General features: G+C 43.6%; 1 protein-coding gene across 6 annotated transcripts in view; it reads right to left on the reverse strand.

Annotated features, from left to right (window-relative positions):
* ABRAXAS1 (abraxas 1, BRCA1 A complex subunit) overlaps positions 1 to 20,387 on the reverse strand; it is a 403,189-nt gene that overhangs the window by 119,249 nt on the left and 263,553 nt on the right. For all 6 annotated transcript variants that reach the window (XM_069630387.1, XM_069630392.1, XM_069630388.1 and 3 more), the window contains one exon: positions 3,140 to 3,257. In XM_069630387.1, the coding sequence (XP_069486488.1) occupies positions 3,140 to 3,257 (118 nt within the window). The remainder of the gene's footprint in view (positions 1 to 3,139; positions 3,258 to 20,387) is intronic.

Genomic DNA, 20,387 nt, shown 5'->3' on the forward strand with positions numbered 1-20,387 from the left:
GAGGTTGGAGTCTGGCTCTCAAGGTTGATCCCTTTCCCTTCAAAGTTTCTGTTCATTCCTCTAAACTACCAATGCTTTGGTTATAAAACTCAAATAAGTTTATACAAACTTAAGCACAGCACAATATGTGAGTACAAGCTGGGTGCAATCACATTATTTTTTTTAAATAGCAAAGCCTACAGACTAAGTAGTTTCCTATATTTTGTAATTGTCGTTCAATAGAAATGATGGTCGTGTGAAGAATTGAGCTTGCATTTGATGTTGAATTTTTATAATTAACATGTTACTGTGGATTTAAAACACTGAATATTTTCAACTCGAGAGGAAGAAACCCAACATACAAAGTAAACACTACTCTCAGTCCTTTTTTACAGTCTCAGAAACCACTGCAACCATGGCTGTCCCCTACTCATCACACTATTTGTTCTTCCTTCCTTGCACCAGGCCGAACGCTGCTGAAAGAAAACCCATGATCCCTCTGATTCTGCTGCTTTTTCAGCACTTCACACTTCCTATGATGCCAAAAAGCATTATTTCTCTTCCCCCAACTTCCTCTCTCTCACCATCCTAGTAGTCCCTTTCAAGTTATTAATAACATGCTTTCCCTCCCTCCTACTGATCCTTCCATTATTTATAGCCTCTCTTGGTCTGATTTACCGTGTTTTTCACTTCAAAAGTCTCTTCGCTACGCACATCATTCTGCTCCATCCCTTACCCATCTACTCTTCCCTCAGTCCCTACCTTTATATTACTCATCTCCATCATTCTCTAAATTCTCTCCTTTCTTATTCTGATACAACTTCTATTCTTGCTCCTCATGCTCACTCTACCGCTTCTACCCTTGAACGTACCTCTCTTCTTCTTCCCTCAATCTATCCCTCTTATTCCTCACCTAATTTTGCTTATTAAGCTTTCTCAGTCTACTCAATTTTTCCCTACACTATTTTAACATGCTACTGTCATTCCCATTATCAGAAAACCTCTTGATCCTTCACTAACATTACATTTCCAACCCATTCTCCTTCGCTTCCCTTTGTCTCTAAATTCTTAAAGAGCAGTCTACACTCAAATCCGTTTATACCTTAATCTCCACTCTCTCTTACCTCTGACCTAATCTGGTTTCCGGCTGTGTCACACAAATAATATGCCCTCCTGCACGTCACTAACACCCGTCCTTCCACTTGGAACAATAAATCCTCTTCTGTTCTCATTCTATTAGCCCTCTCTGGGCCATTCAACACTGTTGACCCCCCTACTCTTCTTTCTGCTCTTACCTTGGGTTGAAGCTGACTGTAGGGATATGTAATAGTTCTAATGTTCTGTGTTAGAATGGCTCTCTGCCCCGCAACCTTGTTGTGTCTTGATTGCGGCGGGTTGCAAGGCAGAGAGCAGACCTTTAAAGGATACGAAGTGAGGCAGAGCTCCAAGCGGGCCTGCTTGAAATAAAAACACACACTTACCCATTTGCCTCGAGTGTCTTTTTACTGCACTGACTTTATTGTTCCTAGGTTTCATTAACTTTCTGACTGCTTCTATTACATTTCCAGGACCGGTCAAACCTCTCCCCCCCCTCCCCTCTGTCTCTTCTTACTGGTGTCCCTCAAGGTTCGGTACTTGGCAGATTCCTTTTTTCCATCTCTACTATTCCAACTTTTTCCAGTGGTCAAAGTGTACAAAAAGAAGTAGTGGAGCTATGTTCCCTGTTGGCCTGCACCCACTCCCCACAAACCACATCTCCACGCGCCCTCCCACACACAATCCAAATCCCCAAACTCTTGCACCTGCTGTTTAAGGGAATGTTCAGTGCAGTGCACTGAAAGTGCAAGCTGTAACGTCTTCCTACACTTTTATTTTAAAACAAAACCATTCGGAACGGTTTCTTTTTAAAATAAAAGTATAGGAGCTGTAAAACATAATTTAAAAAAGTAGAGGCGCACTGCTCCCGCTCACTTTGACCACTGCCTGTTTCCCTTATTGAATCTTTCAATCCAGCATCTCACCTTCTATGCCGACACCCAGATTTTCTTCTCCTTTACATCCTTCTGATTCTCTTCACTTTTTGATCCCTGATTGCTGTTCTGCTGTACAATCCTGGATGTTGCCCCGCTTCTTACACCTTAAGGCTCCAAAACTGAAGTATTTACTTTCCAGTGTTTTCCAGTGTTTTCCCCCTTCCCAGTTTACCCTTCCTCACTTCTTTAACCACCTTCTGGTCTTTCGGCTCGTAAGCTCTCTGTAGTCTTCGACCCAATACTTTCTTTCTCCTCTCCAGCTAGTTCTTGCCATTTCTAACATCATAAAATTCATCAGATCCGCCCACTTCTTTCTTTTCAAGCCACTAAATCTATAATAACCTCTACCATTTTCTTTCGCCTTCACTACTGCTCGGCCCTTCTTATGGGTCTTCCTTCCTCTCATCTCATCTCACCTCTCTTTGCTCAGTCTTTAATTCTATCCTAAGTCTTCTTTTCTCCCTATCCCCATGCTCACCCATCTCCCCATCCATTCTGGGTATTTCAACTCTTCCGTATGATTCTTGCCTTCACTTTCTTGCACTATCCAAGTGCTATGACAGTCTAAACACCCTCTCTTTGGCTCCCCTGCTCACCTCATTCCCCCTTATCGCTCTCTTCGATCCCAACATTTATACCTTTTAGCCTCCCCTAATCCCAATGTGCTCCTTTCCGTTGCTTTTCTTTACTCGCACCTAAACTATGGAATACTTTGCCCCTTGACATTAGCTCTTCTCCAACTCTTTATACTTTCCTCCTATGTATCTCTTAATTCAGTCATAATTTCTTTTTATCTTTGCGTTGATTGAACCATATTATGTAACTTTTTTGTGCAGTGCTTTGGCAACAAATATATATGAATATGTAAAAGGAAAAAAAAAGTAGAGCGCTGTCAGACAGATAATGAGACATGTGTGTGACTAAAACCTTATGCATGGGCAGTGTGGTTTTTGTCTAGCACCAGTCTGGAGTGGTGCAGTTAGCTTTCTTTTAGGCAGGGAGAAGAGGGGAGAGCGAGGGAGAATATATGTGTGGGAAGTAGCTCGCTGAGAGACACATTGAGTGTCGGCTGATATTAGTTTTGTGTGATCAATTTACTACTGCAACCAGAATGCTGTCACAGTTACCTGAATTTTGTTGCATCTTCAGCGGTTTCTTTTTGGCTATTTCTTCCTTTAGCTTATTAATGTCTATTAGTAGATTTTCCACTGATCGCTCACTTGCTTCCACCTTCATGCAAGTTGCCTGCAAAAGAAAAAAAAACATATTTGTAATCTTTATTCTCGGATGTAAAAACAAGGTGGGGTTCAGTTTGAATTTGTAAATGAATCCTAGGTTGAACATCAGGTAAAAATATTTTCTCCACATCTGTGACGAATTGAGAGAATTCGTCCCTTCTCCCCACCCCCTGTGAGGCTAGGGGTCGAGGTAAATGGGAAGAGGAAGAGAGAGAGGAAGAGGAAGAGAGAGAGAGAGAGAGGGAGGGAGACCTGGAGGGATTCATACCATACAAGCAACTCATCTCATTAACAGTCATGAAACAAAGTTAACCTTGAAACAAGTGAAATTAAAAGGTTGTGATAAAAGAGAAGAAATTATTGAAAATCTGAATACTGAAAGAAAAGCACAGTGGAAAACAATACCCTGGGAAAAGGGGAAGGAGGCAAAGTTAAATTTGAAGCCAATGAACTTAATCTGTGATGATTTCAAAGACTGAATTACTGAAAAGCTGAATAGAGGGAGAGAACAACAGTGAATAATAATACCCTGGGAAAAGGGGAAAGTAATTCACCATATACACGGTCAATTGGACCAAAGCATGAAGAGCTACAATAGCCCAGGAGAGAAAGCCTGGCTGAACAATAGCATTCAGGGATACGCTCAGAAACAAAATCAGGAGTATAAAATGTATAAGAGGTCCCCAAACTGATTCTCAGCGAGGAAGGGAAACTCAATCACCCACTTGAAGAGTTACAGAGACTGATCCAAGAAATCACTAGAAACTTCTTAAGGATTACATATTAATCAAGAACCATAGAGACTGGTACTAGAAGTACCCTAAGGAAAGGAAGCCATTCTCTGAGCCTAAGCTAGTTTTGATGGTTGTAGGGACAGTTAGGGTAGTTTTGGACAAACTTATTTCTTTGGACATTCACGAAGGACTGAAAAGCACCTTAGTTCGTAAGATAGGCACGGACCCCCATAGTGATAGGCAGGCCTTATAATTCTATTATAATAAACTATTGTAAACCATGTCCTCTGAGCATCTGTGTCCTTCTTCTGACTCGCCACTGTGGGAGGCCTGAAGGTGTCTCCCTATCTAGTCCCCGGGGATCTGTCATCCAGGTGGCCAGGACACAGCCATCGCTATTGGATCCAGTTTCTGGGGTGGACCAGTGGGGGAGGATGACCTGGATGGTGGGTCCTCTGTGAGTGGGGGTGTGACACTGCCGGGTGAGACACGGTATCCCCCTTGTTTTAACACCTTTTCCCCATCCTACCACATAGGTCGTTTGCCCCACAAATCCTAACCATCTCATCTTTCTCAGTCTACCAATCATTTTCTTTCTTGTGACACCTTTTCCCCATCACACACCGTAAGACACGCGAAACTTCTAACACCCTCTTTTTCCAATACAAATACTTGTTGTTACTGTGATAGAAAACAGACTAATGTTAATGTTGGTTACCTGACATGTCACGATACAAGGGTCAGGCAATTACCCAAAATCGCACACACCCGACGGCCCTTTCCTTTCCCCACAGGGATAAACGGTGTAGCGAAAAAGCACACTACGAGCAGGGCAGACAGTACGATGAGATGGCTAATCTGGCGTGGCAGTTCAAGAGAAGGAGAAAGGCGGCAGGAAGCGAGAGGGTGGCGAGGAGGGAAGTGACCTTGCTCTTTTCGTCGCAGACCTGCAGAACCTTCGTGGAGGAGAGCCTAAGACCGAGGACAATAGCACAAGTGTCTGCAGCAGATGTCAACAGTGCAAAGAGCGTGTCAACGCTGATAAGCGGGAACAAGGGACACTCCTGCTATCGTGGTACCGGCCTTGACTCCAGTAAAGCAGAAAGCCAAGCGGTTCATCAAAGCCGGTGAGGCTAGGGGAGAACTGATAAGAGCCGGGCTGTGTTGAATGAGAAACGCTAAGTGGCACGTTTCAACTTAGTTTAATGAACTGGGAAAGAACAGTAAAAGTGTTGAGGGGAGACCAACTGCAGAGGGAACTGGCACCAGGTGGGTGTCGCTCCCAGAGACTCTGGTAGATCCCTATTTGAATGAAACTACAGAAACCAGAAGGCCATAGGAAAGCCACCAGTAGAGGTCAAAGTGGTCATACTGGAGGTCTAGTAAAATCCTTGTACAATCGAAAGACTTTCATCTACAAATTTCAGAGAGTAAGATAAGTGAATCCCGTGAACATTGAGAGTCACAGTGAATGTGAAATTGGAGAGACTGAACCCAGAAGAGGGTTGCTAATGAAAAGGGGACAAAGTCTGAAGTCCCGAAAAACAGGGTGTTGACAAAGGTAACCCCGAACAAGGTATGTGCACCGGAACTGTGTGAAAAAACATTGATATTTGTGAGCGAAGGGTCGGCACCTAGAAGTGGGGGACCCAGGGGTGAAGCCGTCACCCAATATGTACTGTGAAAGAGAAGGTTGTTTTTGTTTTGTTATTGGATACATCAGACCCTCGAGGGCAAGAGACTTTCAGGAGAAATGATACTTGGCCATCCACGGTTCTGATTGCTGCCATTGGAACTGTTAACTTGTGCTGGGAAAGCTCGAGTGTGTGCTGTGCTCCAGACTCCCATCTTACCCTGTGCAGAAAACATGCAGAAGAAAGTCCCAGTTTACTGCATCCTGACATATTATTTACAAACACTTATTCTTTTCCAGAAAACTATCCCACACCCTTTTTGTATTATTTGTGAGGTTTGGCAATAGGTTTCATAGTATAGGCCTTTTTGTTTTGACACAATGCCACTAGGACTGCCTTATTTTTCATTTGATGGTCGACGCTTGTTCCCATCTTAGATTTAGGTTTAGATTAGGAGTTTTTCCAACCCGCATACAAAATAAACACACTTGAACTGTGATCTGTACTGTTGTCACCATAAGTTCCTCGGATCTATATGATCCGACAACGGCTGATTTTGCCACAGCTGGAAAGTTTGCATGAGAAAGGTGCAAACCACCAAAAGTTCGCACCTTTCTCATGCGAACACAAGTACATACCCACACCACAGCCATGACACCTCACCACCCCCAAGATAAACAAACCCCACTTACCTTTTTCTTCATGCTGTGTCGCCAGTTCCCTTTCACTCCCGTGTTTGGGAACCAGCGACGCAGGGTCCTTTTCTTTTCTTTTACGGGGGCTGCAGGGGTTTCCCCCGCAAACCCCGCTCACTATACTGTAAAGTATAGTGACCGGGGTGTTGCGGGGGCACCAACGCAGCCACCCTTTTTTTTCTTCTTTGCAAGGGTGTCTCATGCAACAACCCGCTCACTATACCACACAGTATAGTGAGCGGGGTGTTGCGGGGGAAACACCTGCAGCCCCCGTTTTTTTTGTTTTTTTTACTTACCTGCAATGCTACCAACAAAGGTTCGAACTTTTGGTGTTCGAACATTTGGTGGTAGCATTTTTAGAACTTTTTGTTCATGCGACCGTTTAGATACAGTCTTTTTGTACAATACTGAGTTCCCCACACCACACATCCCTGTCAGAAGACCCAACCATCTGGGGAATGGGGCAGGAGGCCTTTATTCAATGAATGACAGAAGTCCATTGCTATAACAATATATTTTAAGATTGATTATGTTGAAAACCTCAACCTTGAGAATTATAATATGTAGGCGAGCAAGTCATCATTTAAAAAAAAAAGAAATCATACATAACTTCGGATAATAGTTGTGGTTTATATTTTATTTCATCTTACAGTGACACAAATCCATAAACCCATACAAAAAATATAGCCAAACAGCAATTAATATCTAAAACTAATTATCTGGTATATTTTTTATCATGTGATAGGACGACCACCTCCATAAAACAATCAACCTAATTTTAGACTTCCCTCTCTGTGCACTGCATATTGTGACAATATACAAATTCCTCAATATATTAATTTATGGTCGCAAAAAATGATTCATGTCTCAATAGAATGATTATTGCAAGTGCAGTCTTTGTGGCTTTTACATAATCAACTTGTGCTGTTTGTTGTCATTGGTTGTAAGCTATACCTTAGCACTGTTAATACCCAACAATTTGGGATCAAGGGCCAAAGGAGCTTAACGTTCCTTCAAGAAAATGCAGAATGAAAAAGTTAGGAGTCCATTTCATGATGAAAAAAAAAGACCCAAAACACACCACAAAACTATACAGTCTGTCCGGTTAGAGCGTTAGACCTCACCGTCAAGCATGCTTTAAGCCAAACCCATGCCAAGCCAGTAAACAATGAAACATTTTTTGGCACTCTGTACTACACTTACTATTGAAGTAAGCAGAGAGTGTGTTCATTAGTATGTTTGTCGTCAAAAAGACATAGATCAAAGTCCGAGTTTTCCGGTGTCGAGAGTCACGCTTCTACCATGGCCAATGAGGAAACACAAATAGTGAAGGTATATTTGCTCCACAAAACTAAAAGCACATATCTCCCCCTACATTTTAAAATCCATCACCAGGTTTGTGCAAATATAACACAAAAAGAAAGTTGTCACAGATGGGAAAAAACTGTGATGGGGAATATTATTTTGCTCCCTGCAATGATATTAGCCCAAACTCTCTTCTGATAATCTGGACTGGAATGGGGTTTGGTAATCCAAGCACGTTTCTCCAAAAGCGGCCTTCCAGTAGAGGCCATTGTTTTGTTTGAAAAGCTATTAAGGCGTCTGCACCATAGGTCACTACCGGGACTACTTTAGCTCTATAGAAGTCTGTTAGAGGGAGCAGTGAGGAGCCACAGAACCTGCGTTTCAGGATTATGGCTTGATTTGCCAGCACCCCATTTTATTTTTCAGCACTTGGGTGGTTTTTGTTTGTTGCAAGTTTTTAGAGATGTGAACTCCCAGGTATTTGAAGGAATCAACAACCTCCAGTGACTCTGATCCCAGGTGCCAGGTAAATGTGCTGTTCCGTTTTCCTCAATTATTCTGCATTATCAAGATCTTTGTCTTGTTTATGTTTACCTGCAGATCGTTTATAACAGAGTATTTAGCCAGACAAGTCAGTTGCCTCTGTAAGCCTATCGGTGCAGTGTCAAGGAGGACCAGGTTGTCTGCATATAAAAGTCTGTTCACCAAAACTCCACCGATTTTAGGGAGAAAGCACCGGACATCAGACGGTGAAGCAGCCAAATCTGAAATATACAGGTTAAACTGCGATGGTGCCACTGGACACCCCTGTCTGACTCCCCACCGTATTGGTCTTTTTTCACTTAGGAGTCCCGTGGCATTCAGACGGATTCTGCACAATGAGTTAGTATGTAGCGCCTTTAGCAGGTCGACCAAGTCCACTGGGCAGCCCTAGGTCAGGCGCTTATTCCACAGATGGTTTCTACTGATTCCATCAAAGGCTTTAGAAATGTCGATGAAGGCAATATAGATCTTCTGAGACTTCTCCTGCACTCTGCTCATGAGTAGCGACAGGAGGAATATTGGGGGTGATGTCCTCAGCGCTTTTGTGAAGCCCAACTACAAATGATCTTGGTGTTCTGAGCTCACTGTCCATTTGCGTAGTCACCACAGAAGCAGCGTGGCATATAATTTGCCCAGAACATCCGAAAGCGTTATTGGGTGCTAGTTGTTTGTGTAGCCTCTGTCGCCACCCTTAAATATCGGGACCACATTTGCCTCGCGCCAGGAGTTGGGTAGCGTTCTTGTTTCCAATACATCTTTCAGACTCATATCGAGAAACAGGGCCCAATCTTTTGGATTTTCTATCAGCATTGCATTTGACAGGCCATCGGGGCGTGGGGCATGCAAGGGTTTAAATTGAGTTATCAAAACGGTCAGGTCGGACAGATCGTAATCCAGATTCCAAGTTGGTCGAGGAAATGTGGCCTCTTCCGCTGTGCCCTGTTCTGAGAAAAGAGTAGTGAGGAAGGTGATTGACAAGCTTTCAGCAACTCCTTTTATTAGGCGCAAGTTGTTACAGGCTCCAGTCAAATGTATAATAGACCAAGTTGCAGACACTTTTTTTGTTCTATAGCTTGCAGAGTCCTCTGGGCATTTCTCAGTGTCAAATGTTTCCTGTGACGCCTGAGCCAGTTTCTATACATTTTCTTTAAGTTCTTCGTGTCTTCCCATACCGAGATAGCTTGTCCTTGCTTCAGGGCCACGAGGGAGCCTTAGTGCTTTCTTTTTTTCCACTAGCTCCTTGTCATAACTATGCAGGTGCCCTGGTCTTGGTCTCGTCCTCTGTCCGTTCTGGACCAGGTAAGGAGTCAACAGAGGTACATGATCCACTGTTTGACCTAGCCGCGATCTCACTTGGCAAGCTCAGACTAATGTTTTCCATGTCATGTTTCGCCATCTTAAGCCTGCATCCATTATATGTTACCACTACTTGTGTGGACGCAAACAAGGGCGAGGGGGGCTTACTCTATCTCTTAACCAGAAGGTTTTGAGCAGATTATGGTCACTCACTTGCGTGGGTATAACTTCAAATGCTGTTATTATATCAATAAGGTCACGTGATACAAACACAAAGTCTATTACAGATGTTTAAGTCCCCTGTTGCAAGGTTTAATGGCACATCTTGCTCCTTTCAAAATGACCATTTTTAAGCTAGGAGGTCCCAAGACTTCATAAGTGCATTCCACCTTTTGCCTCTCTGCAGCTACTTAGAATGGGATGATTGTTTGCTACACTCAATAAAGATATTTTCTCCGCCACATGATAAATTTAAATTCCCACATATGCTAAATTGAGGTGTTTTCTCGACCATAGGCTTCATCAATGACTTTCCCCCATGTTGTCAAGCATGGTCTTTAGCGTCACCTTCGCAGGGTTTCAATAAGTATTGATTAAAGACAGATGTTTGCTCCTCCTCCCACGTGAATTGTCAGCCTGCTGGTAGTTTTCAACAATGATTTACTGAATAAATGCACTGTGGTTAATAGAATGGAATACTTTAAAGTCAGAGCCTGATTTAACTTAAGTCAGAAGACCCGCAGTTGGGCGGCCCGGCCTGCTGTAATGGCTGGATTAAGGAATGTTACAAAGCCATCCAGTATAGGTTTGTTAGTAAGCCAGACTTCTTGCAGACAAATTAAATCGGCCTCCGTCAAAGGTGTTGACCCAGTTTTCATCAGATGAGCAAACCTCTGCGTGTTCCACAAAGTTAACCTTTGGGGGGGTGGTGGCGCAGTTATGTGGTTACCCTTTTTGGCTATTGGGTACTTTCCGGCACAAGCACCACTGCAAGCCAAGACCAAGAGCTCTCCTCCGATAGCTCTGATGGTTTCATTAGCTCGGAATCAGTCTCTTTATCAGGCACTGATTTCCAAGGCCTAGTTATAGTCAATATAATATTTGGTTGTTTCAACAGTCACTGATAACCATCCACCACAGAACCTGGCAAGTTCTTCTCTGCCTGTGTGGGCATTCCCCCCCTGGTGCCCCCCAATGTATTCTGCATCCCAGGCCCTATCGAAGATGGGAACAAACAAATGCGGGGCTTACACTGCGGTTTCTTTGAGTCGTGTCAGCTGTCACGAGTTTAGATGTGTTCCTTGAGGGTACACCCATTGGGTCAGTTAGGTCAAAGCCAAGCAATAAATAGGGTTATTGCAGAAGCCAGCATCCGTTTTTTTTACCACAACCGACCTTAGGTGTAGAAGCACCAGGCTCATCTGGTCGTCTTGCAAAAATTCCACAATTTCCAGGTATTCAGATACAATTTGGCACAGGTTTGGAATGGAGTAACAAAGTTTTAGCACGTTGTAGCGGTTTAAGATGCACTTGGCTCCTTGATCTACCACTCTCTCTAATCTAAGGAGCCAAGTTGCGTCCTTATTTATTTTATTTATTTATTTATTGGTCATTTGTTAGGCGCTTATACAATTAGCAACAACTGTTTCAAAGCGCCCACAGGGCAAGAGGGTGGGGAAAGGGAAGGCAGACAATGAATTACAAGATAAATAATTGAATTAATAGTATAAACAAAGAATGAAAATAACAGGGAGGTTTGATGGTTGTCACTCTGAAGAAACGGGGACCATGTATACAGTATGTTGAGAATTTATTTCTCATATAAGTATATATTACAACTATTTGTTGATATGTATAATAGATAAATTAGGGGACATGAACATCAGCGTCTCTTCTCTCCCTCGTCTCTCCAACCGACTCCGCTCCACGTTCCAAGCTCAAACCTCTCCTTCACGACCTCGCTCCCACTCCTAGTGCGTTCCTCACGTTCTGGACGCATGAGCTGTGTAATGTAGATAGGAACACTACACATCCCCCTTCTTTATAGAAAAATGTTAAACTCATTTAGTTCACGTAGTCTGAAAGATATCTCAGTTGTCTGTAATTTCTTCCGGTTCTGGATCTCGTCTTGACTCCTCCTTCTGGATAGTTATCTGAACAGGTTGCCAACGAAGACACATTCCAAGACACCCTACTTCTACTATTCTCTCCATACAGACTTTCATCATCACCAATTATGATTTCACACTTTCTCCTTCTCTCTCTTCTCACTTCAACCACTCCATCAGAATTACTCTCCAAACACTCATCCCTTAGAAAAATGACCCTCTCGTAGTTCCAGACCCTGCCATCCTGTGTTTTAACCGCATGTGAATGTACCTCCACAACTCTAACTGGTTTTGACCAGTGACATCCGTCTTGTCTCAGATTTACCGGAAGTTTTATTCTCTCCCAACTCCCCACTTGAAGCTCAGGCCTTTTCCTGAAACACTTACTATTGTGCAGTCTTTTATTATTCAATTGTCTTTGCTCAATACTCTCTTTCACTTCTTTCAGGTTAACTACGTTTCCTGCAACAGCACTCATCCACCCTGGGAACAATTTTGTAGTAGCTTTTCTGCCCCTACTCAGCTCAAAGGGAGAAACACCTGTAGAGCTGTGAGGAGTAAATCTGTGAGCTATTAGAGTTTCTTTGACAACACCTTTCCACTCTCTCCCACTGGCCCACGCCAATTTAATGGCATCTTTTATCACTCTATTAAATCGCTCCACAATACCGTTGGTTTGTGGGTGATAAATGGCACAAAACTTGTGAATGATGGCCCTATCACTCAAATATTTTTCCATTTCTTTGGATTTAAACGGTGGACCATTGTCAGTGAGTACGTCTTGAGGATACCCTTCTCTCTCACACAATTCATCCATGAACTCTATAACCTTACGAGTAGTAACCTGTGGTAAGAAAGTGATTTCAACCCATCTGGTTAGCATGTCAATGATCAGTAAACAGAAGGTTGAATAACCATCACTCCAAACTGGGCCAATCACATCAATAAGCTATCTTACTCCACAGGTTTTCAGGGACATCTCTCATCACCATCAGATAACTAGCACCCATGCATACTTTATCACTTTTGGAGCAAAGGATACATTTTCTGACTTGGTCCTCAATCTGGCGATCACATCCAGGCCACCAATAGGTATTTCTAATCCTTCTTTTGGTCTTTACAATGCCTTGGTGTCCCTCATGGCCCATCTGCATAATCTTCGCTCTAAGATTAGTAGGAGGTATTATTTTGTCACCCTTCATGAGGTATCCGCTTCGCAGGTACAAGTCCTCTCATACATCCCAGAATGCCTTGACTTCTGTGTTATTCATCTCATTCTTCCTCCATCTTCCTTCCTTGACGTTTCTCACTACTTCTAGTAAAGTCACATCCTTCTCCATTTCATCATTCCACTCCTGCTCGGATATCATCTGGCTTGATACTAGACAAACCGCTTCTTGTTCTTCAGAATCATCCTCAACATCATTCAAACCAGTCAGGCGCGACAGACAATCCGCTGTAACATTCTATGATCCAGGAATATGTAGGACTTAGAAACTGAACACTTGTAGTTTAGAGACCCATATCTCCTGATCCTACTAGACACTTTATCAAGACCGTTGGTACTAAAGATTTCTACTAATGGTTTGTGGTCTGTGTGAATACAGAATTGAACTCCCTAAACAAAAGATCTGAACTTTTCAGTGGCCCATTTAATTGCTAGAGCCCCCTTCTCGATTGTACCATAGTTCTTTTCTGCTCCTTTTAATAGTCTGGACGCAAAAGCAATCACCAGTTCTTCCCCATTATGATATTGCGATAAAGATGCACCCAAACCTACTTCACTCGCATCCGTTGTTATTACAGTTTTCCTGCTCTAACATAGCTTTGAAGTGCTGGAGCTCTGGCTAAAAACTCTTTAATGAAACACAATTCTTTCTCACTTCTCTTGTCCCACACAAATTTCTTGTTAATTTTGAGAAGACTTCTCAACTCAACCGTGTGGTCAGAAAAGTTCTCTATAAACTTAGCATAGTATTCTGCCATCCCAAGAAATGTTCCGAGTTGTTCTTTATTATTCGGCACAACCATAGATTTGATGGAATCTGCCAAATCCTTCTTTGGTTTGATACCTTCTCCAGAAATTACATGTCCTAAGTATTCAATTTCCTTTCTATCTAATTTAGATTTGGCCTTACTCAACACCATTCCTGCTTGGTATAATTTCTGTAGTACTCTGTTCAATCTCACATCATGCTCAACCTGATCATTTGCATAAACTAGCACATCGTCTTGAAAGAATACCACTCCTTCCGTGTCTCCAAGGATCCTTTGCATAACTCTTTGAAAGGCCGAAGCTGCCGAGATCAGACCAAAGGCATTCTCTGAAATTGGTAAAGCCCTTCCGCCGTAATTAAAGCTGTTAGACACTTGGAATCTTCATGCAGTTTAACTTGGTGATATGCCGCCGTGAGATCCAAGGTAGAAAAAACTTTCGCAGGTCCCAGAGTAGATATAAATTCCTGTATGTTGGGCAACGGGTGCCTGTCTGGATTCACGCATTTATTCAACTCCCTCATGTCGACACACAATCTAATCTTTCCTGTAGTTTTCCTTACTATAACCAACAGCGAAACCCATTCTGCAGCATCGACCCTCTTGATAATGCCCTGCTTCTCCAATTTGGTCAGTTCTTCTTTGACTTCTGTTTTTAGAGCCAGTGGCACATTTCTGAGTTTCTGGGCTATGGGTCTCGAACCCGTCTTGAGCAATATGCGATGTGAAAAACCTTTTAGACATCCAATCACATCATCTTTGAAAATTTCATTCCTGATTTTCTGTACATCCTCAATGTGAGCCCCATCAACTTGATAAACTGCGTCATCAGCATTCGGGTCTAAGTCACACTCTGAGAAGCTTCTGATGGGTCCAACTAAGTAAGGCAGTCTCCCCTCTCTTCGAGTCATAGATCCGACCACATGCCGGTCTGCCTTCGAATTCTAAATTGGCAATAAACCATCCAATTAGATCAATCGAGGCTCCACCATAAGCCTTAGGCTTTACATCCACTTCATGTAGGTATTCCGGTCCACATGTCGTCCACATCTCCTCTGGAATAAGTGTATATTTGGCTCCTGAGTCAACCATCATGACGACAGGGAATCCATTTGCAACAATTTTTGTTCTGGGACTTTCAACATGTGTGTCATCAGTGACCATGAACACACATTCCTCCTCTTCATCATCATCTCCAATCCAGTTCGAGGTGTGTTCTTCATTCGGGTTGGTCCTGCAACATTTGGCCATGTGTCCTTTACCTCCACATCTCCTGAAAATTATTTTAAGAGCAGGACACTCTTTGTTGTTCGCCCAGTGACTTGGACTGCCACACCTGTAACATCCTCTTTGTCTGGCTCTCTTCCACTCTGGGGAAACTGTCCTTTCTACTGGCGCTCTCCTCCCAACACGGGCATCCTACTTGTTTCTACTCTGTTACTCCTTCTGACCTCTGCCCTATCAGGTCTTCTCATCATTATCTGGTTCCTATACATATCCGCACCGCCAGAAGTTCTGCGCTGGAAATTGCTGGCATTAGACGTCGTCCCGTCATGATATGGTGCCAACTTCTTCTTCCTGCCACCCCTTCTCCCTCCTATTTCTTCATCTTGATCAGTTTGCACAGTACAGATCGATGGATTGACTGATATGTCTGACTCTGTTCTCCAAAGTGGACACGCACGTCTCTGTGTGCTCTACCTCTTTAGCTAGTCTCAGCACTGTATCTAAAGTGGGATCGTCTTCGGACCATAACCTCTCTCCGACGTTGCTGCTCCTACACTCAAGCATGAACTGGTCCCTGATTCTCTCATCCAGTTGCTGATTGAATTTGCAATTACAGGCCATTTTCCTCAAAGCAGGGACGTATTGTTCCACAGATTCATCCTTCTCCTGGACGTGTTTGCCAAATCTATATCTTTCTAAAATGGTACTCATCTTCTTGTCATAGTGTTTATTGAGTTTAGTAATGGCAATTTCGTACTTGTTCATGTCCCCTAGCTCATCTTCTGTCAAATCAGGGAGATCTTCAAACTTCTCCTGTCCGGCTGGACCTAAACAATGTAATAGTAAGGATTTCTTCCTCTCTGTACTGTACGTTGCCCCACATACTACATGGGCATAGTGCTCAAAAGTCTTAAGCCAACGTCTCCACGGAAGAATGGGCTCCCCTACTTCTGGTAGGAACATATCGGGAGGTTGGACTCCTTGCATCGCCATGTCGCTTTAAGTGTGTGATTGGAACTTGCTGGGAACTTCCACTAGTGGCTGAGTGTGAGGAGGAGAGTCACGGGTATGGGTGTGTTGAGGCAGCTAATTGGAAACAACTGCGAAGAGGAGGAGCGGTGAGAGTTATGAGGATTACACACAAAAAAGTAATGAGAAGAATTCTTTGATGATCCAATCACAGTTACTTCTTTGACGAGTTATAAGTAAACTTGTATTTATCGGAGCAGTTAATTAGGAAGGACTGCGAGGAGGAAGAGCAATGAGAGTTATAAGGATTACAAAAAAAATGCAGAGCGAAGAAACTTTTGATGAGCTGTGATAAAACCTGTACTTCTCAAATGAATGGGGAATATGGCAGGATGGCACAGTCTGACTTAACGAATAGTTCCGGGCAGCTACGCCCCTTTCCAGAGCATTTGCGGGTTTGTAGGAGTGTGATCCGATGTACAGTCGTTTGACAACACGTCAGCTGTTGAGCTGAGGAAGGCGGTGCTGAGATCGCAGCAATCAGTAACGGCGTGCTAGACACAAGCAGTAATGGCGTTCTAGACCCACCTCCTTTTTATCTGAAGACTTATGATTGGCTAGCGTCGAGTTGATGAACCTCCCTCTAGTGACGCTCAATGGGAAGGGCTTTGTGAGTAATGAGTAATAACGAACAAGGAAGACCTTCACAACATTACGGAGATGCCCTTCGGGAACTCCCTTCTTTATAGAAGATTAGCCGGCATGAGTGAGGGATGAGTGAGGAATCACCTAAGGGAAGGAGATGGCAGCGCTCAGATAGAGGACGGTGATATCGTGAAGCATGACTGTTGCTCCTACCTACTACACGGCCGGAGATCCCTCTCAACCGCCACAACAGGTTCTGGTTTCCTCATTGCCACTGAAGAAACGGGGACCATGTACACAGTATGTTGAGAATTTATTTCTCATATAAGTATATATTACAACGATCTGTTGATATGTATAATAGATAAATTAGGGGACATGAACATCAGCGCCTCTTCTCTCCCTCGTCTCTCCAACGGACTCCGCTGCACGTTCCAAGCTCGAACCTCTCCTTCACGACCTCGCTCCCACTCCTCGTGCGTTCCTCACGTTCTGGACGCACGAGCTGTGTAATGTAGATAGGAACACTACACCCTCATGTCCACTCATTGGGTGAGATGTCGATTTAGGTGGGGCAACAGCACCCTGATATGTTTTTTGGATCCTTTTTTGCTTAAAGAACTTTGTCGGTCGTAGGAGAGGAGTTTGGGGATTTATGTCATCGGTCTGAAGATGACAAAAGTGGAGATATTTGGCAAAGGCTCACAGAAATATAAAGGTGACCCATGGGTTGAACGCATAGTTTGTAAAGAAGGGACCAGTTAAATTTCATCTGCTTACCAACCTGATGCTATCCCTTTATGAGCTTGATTGAAAATGAATTAGAGCATTTATTCATGTTCCTTGGCAGAAGGAACAAGGTAGACAACCTTTTTTTAATAATCAAAATTAGAGGAGCTAGCAAAATTAGCTATTACAATGTGGATTCTCAATGCTGAGAATCTGACTTGAAAGTAGCAAGGCATGTCAGGAAGCTGGCTGTGTCCCTGTGACAACAACCAAAGGACAGACCAGAATGTCAGCAGAGGCCACATCCTCTGCACACAGATACTAACACCAGAGCTGACGCCTAACAGACATCAGAGCAAAATGGCCCGTTCTAGCCCGTAGCCTCACGTGGTGAAAACACAAGAGTAAAGCAGTGGTAGGAGAAACCATACCTGCCTAAGAAGCGGGTAACGCTAGTAGGCACACTTACCCACTGAACACCACTCAATTGTGGATCCAAAAATCGGAGAAGTTGCGGACGGAGACCAAACTCCAGGCAAACCATCCATAAAAAACACTCGGAACGCACGGAGGAATGGAAAACCACAAAGCCCTGGAGGCACAAAGGCAGAAAGGGGGAAATGGGTGAAGTGACTGCGCTGAACACCAATCCGATGCAGGTAAGCCCCAATAACGGGACATTAAAAGGGGAAAATGGACAGCCGAACAGGGTCCAACATCACCCTTCCCCTAGAAACAAGCAGACTAGAGTTACACTTGGGCACACGGTGAATCACCAGAAAGCAATGTTGCTGCAGCACTGTGTTACAGGACTGTTCCTAGCATATGAACCACCTTCAAACCAAGTCCTGCAAGAGAAAGTAGGGAAGACCTCAAGCTTTATGAAGGTCTGCGGGGTACAAGGGCGTGGATGTTAGAGCCCACAGGAAGGAGCTGAGGCAGCCACAGAGTTGCTGTAGGATTGGCTGCTAATTGCCCCGTCTACCATCTCTTTAAACATCCCCAGGATCCTTGCATGGGCTGAAGTCTGCGGGGGATCAAGGGCATGGTAGTTGTAGCCTGCAGGGTGTTTGAGCCTGCTGGGGGTTAGAGCCGTTGCCAATTGGACTTACCGATACACTTTCCTGAAGCGACACGATTTCAACACCACGGGAGATACTTTAGATTTGCAATTTAGTTATCAAAACTTAGCTTCAGATTCAAACAATTGCAACGAGACCTGAAGTGATAAACGTTGATGACGTGTATTGGTGATTGTTTCCTCTCAATGGATGCCTAAGGCCACTCCATTTAATTGAAAGTTCATTAATCGTGGCCGCATATTTGCAACACAAAAAGAGTGCATCGTAATGAAAATATTAAGAGCTAAGGAGTCTACTTTGCGGAGTAAGTGAGGGGAGCTTGGATTTAGCGTGCCCCCTAGGCTCTCTGGCGTTTCCTCCTTACCCTCTAATTTACACCAGCGTGTCCGTGAGCTGCGAGGAACATTGACCAGCCACAGGACTCTCTAAACTGTTTTTTTTTTACCCATGAACTGTTTGGTGTCAGATTGACTGTCTCGACTTTTCTTTTGATGGACATTGTTTAATTTCCTCCACGGTTTTAGGGTCTAATGAGTGTCTGCTGTAAATACATTGGAGGAACTGGTCTAATTGGTGTTAAACGAGCAGTAACTGATACCAATTGACAACTATAAGTGAATTTTGCTGCTAGTCTAAAAATAATATGTGTCTGTCATAAGATGACAAAAAAGAGAGCCATCCAGTCTATTTCACCAAAGGGGTGGGAGCAAAAGGGCTTTAAGCTGTTTGAACCCATGGGGGACATTAACACCCTTATAACCAAAATTAAAGACTTAATGCATGACATTGAGGGACCAAATGCTAATAGTAAAGCAGCCTTAGGCTGCCGAAAGGCTGCATAGCTGTAATAGGGGACATTGAAATCTTCCAAGCGAGTGTAGCCCCGGTTTTAAAACCAATAATGGCTCCTAATCCATATAGGCACCAAGGGAAGCAAAAAGACTGAATGGATAATTATGAGAGAGGGAGATTTGATGGCCATGGGAAGTCTACCCTCTACAATTACTAGCGTTGAAGCGGCACACATTGTTCAGCTACACCATAACGCTTTGCATCGAGTAGTATTAGACAATTCTGCTAACAACCACTATCCTGAAGATGGCTAAAAATCATATCTGAACCAGTCGTTGGGACATGACGAGTGGGGAATGAAGGAGAGCCCGGTGTGGGGAATTCCAACTCACAGCTACAGAGCATGAGGGCAGGACCCAAATTAAGATTGCACCATCCAATAGGTACCAGGTTTTGATGGATGACAAGCAATTAGTAGGTGAATATATTTCTCACCCAAATTAATCAAATAAAACTGTACAAACATCCCCAAGAGAAGGAAGGACAGTCCAAGGGCAAGCCCGGCATAAGGGAATTAGTAAGGGCACCCAGACGGATTGTATAGTCAAACCGTGTGAAGATCAAATGGGATTAGGCAGAGAGACTTTGGGGGCACTCTGTGGAGACCAGCAAATTCTAACAAACACATGTGAGTTGTTGGAAAAGGCAGTTAAGGAAAGCCTCCAGTTCCTTGGGACTGAACTAGCAGGTATTAAGGACAAGTTGTTGAGGGCTCCTGTGATTAATGGTAATTAATCTTACAATTATGACGGCAATGTTTTAAATAGAAGAGCTGAGACTCAGAATAAACCAAACGGTGACCTAGCCCCTGCAATGTCATATCGCCCCCCACTGACCCCAGTATGTAGTTATGCGGCTAACCTAATGAATGTTAGGGATACAAGAGATCAAATAAGCCTTATTAACCAAGCTAATAAAGACCGGATAGCACAAAACTCAAACATACTAAATACCTACCCACATATGATAAGCTCTCCTAACTCCATCTCCTTGGGTCATAGAACAGTAGGTACTAGAGGGCCTGGGAATGATTCCCATATGCGCAAATGTAATCAATCAAGTGACTATCGCTTCTTAGGGGCGCATTTCAATAAGCTCTCTGTGACGCTACACAATGTATCAGGAACGCACAGTGGCTACTATGAAACCCAAGAGTCCATGGTCAATAAGTGTATCCACTATTTTAGGCATATAAGAGGGTGCACCCCTATTGTTATGTGTGAGGCAGAGAATGCCTAACAGCAACAAGGCTATGATTGTGGTCTTTTTAAAAATGATGGCAGAATTATTGTCCATTGAGCTTCCTGTGTACCCCCCACAGCC

This window comes from Ambystoma mexicanum, chromosome 6q (assembly GCF_040938575.1).
Source record: "Ambystoma mexicanum isolate Mex_15411 chromosome 6q, UKY_AmexF1_1, whole genome shotgun sequence".
Taxonomy (NCBI): domain Eukaryota; kingdom Metazoa; phylum Chordata; class Amphibia; order Caudata; family Ambystomatidae; genus Ambystoma; species Ambystoma mexicanum.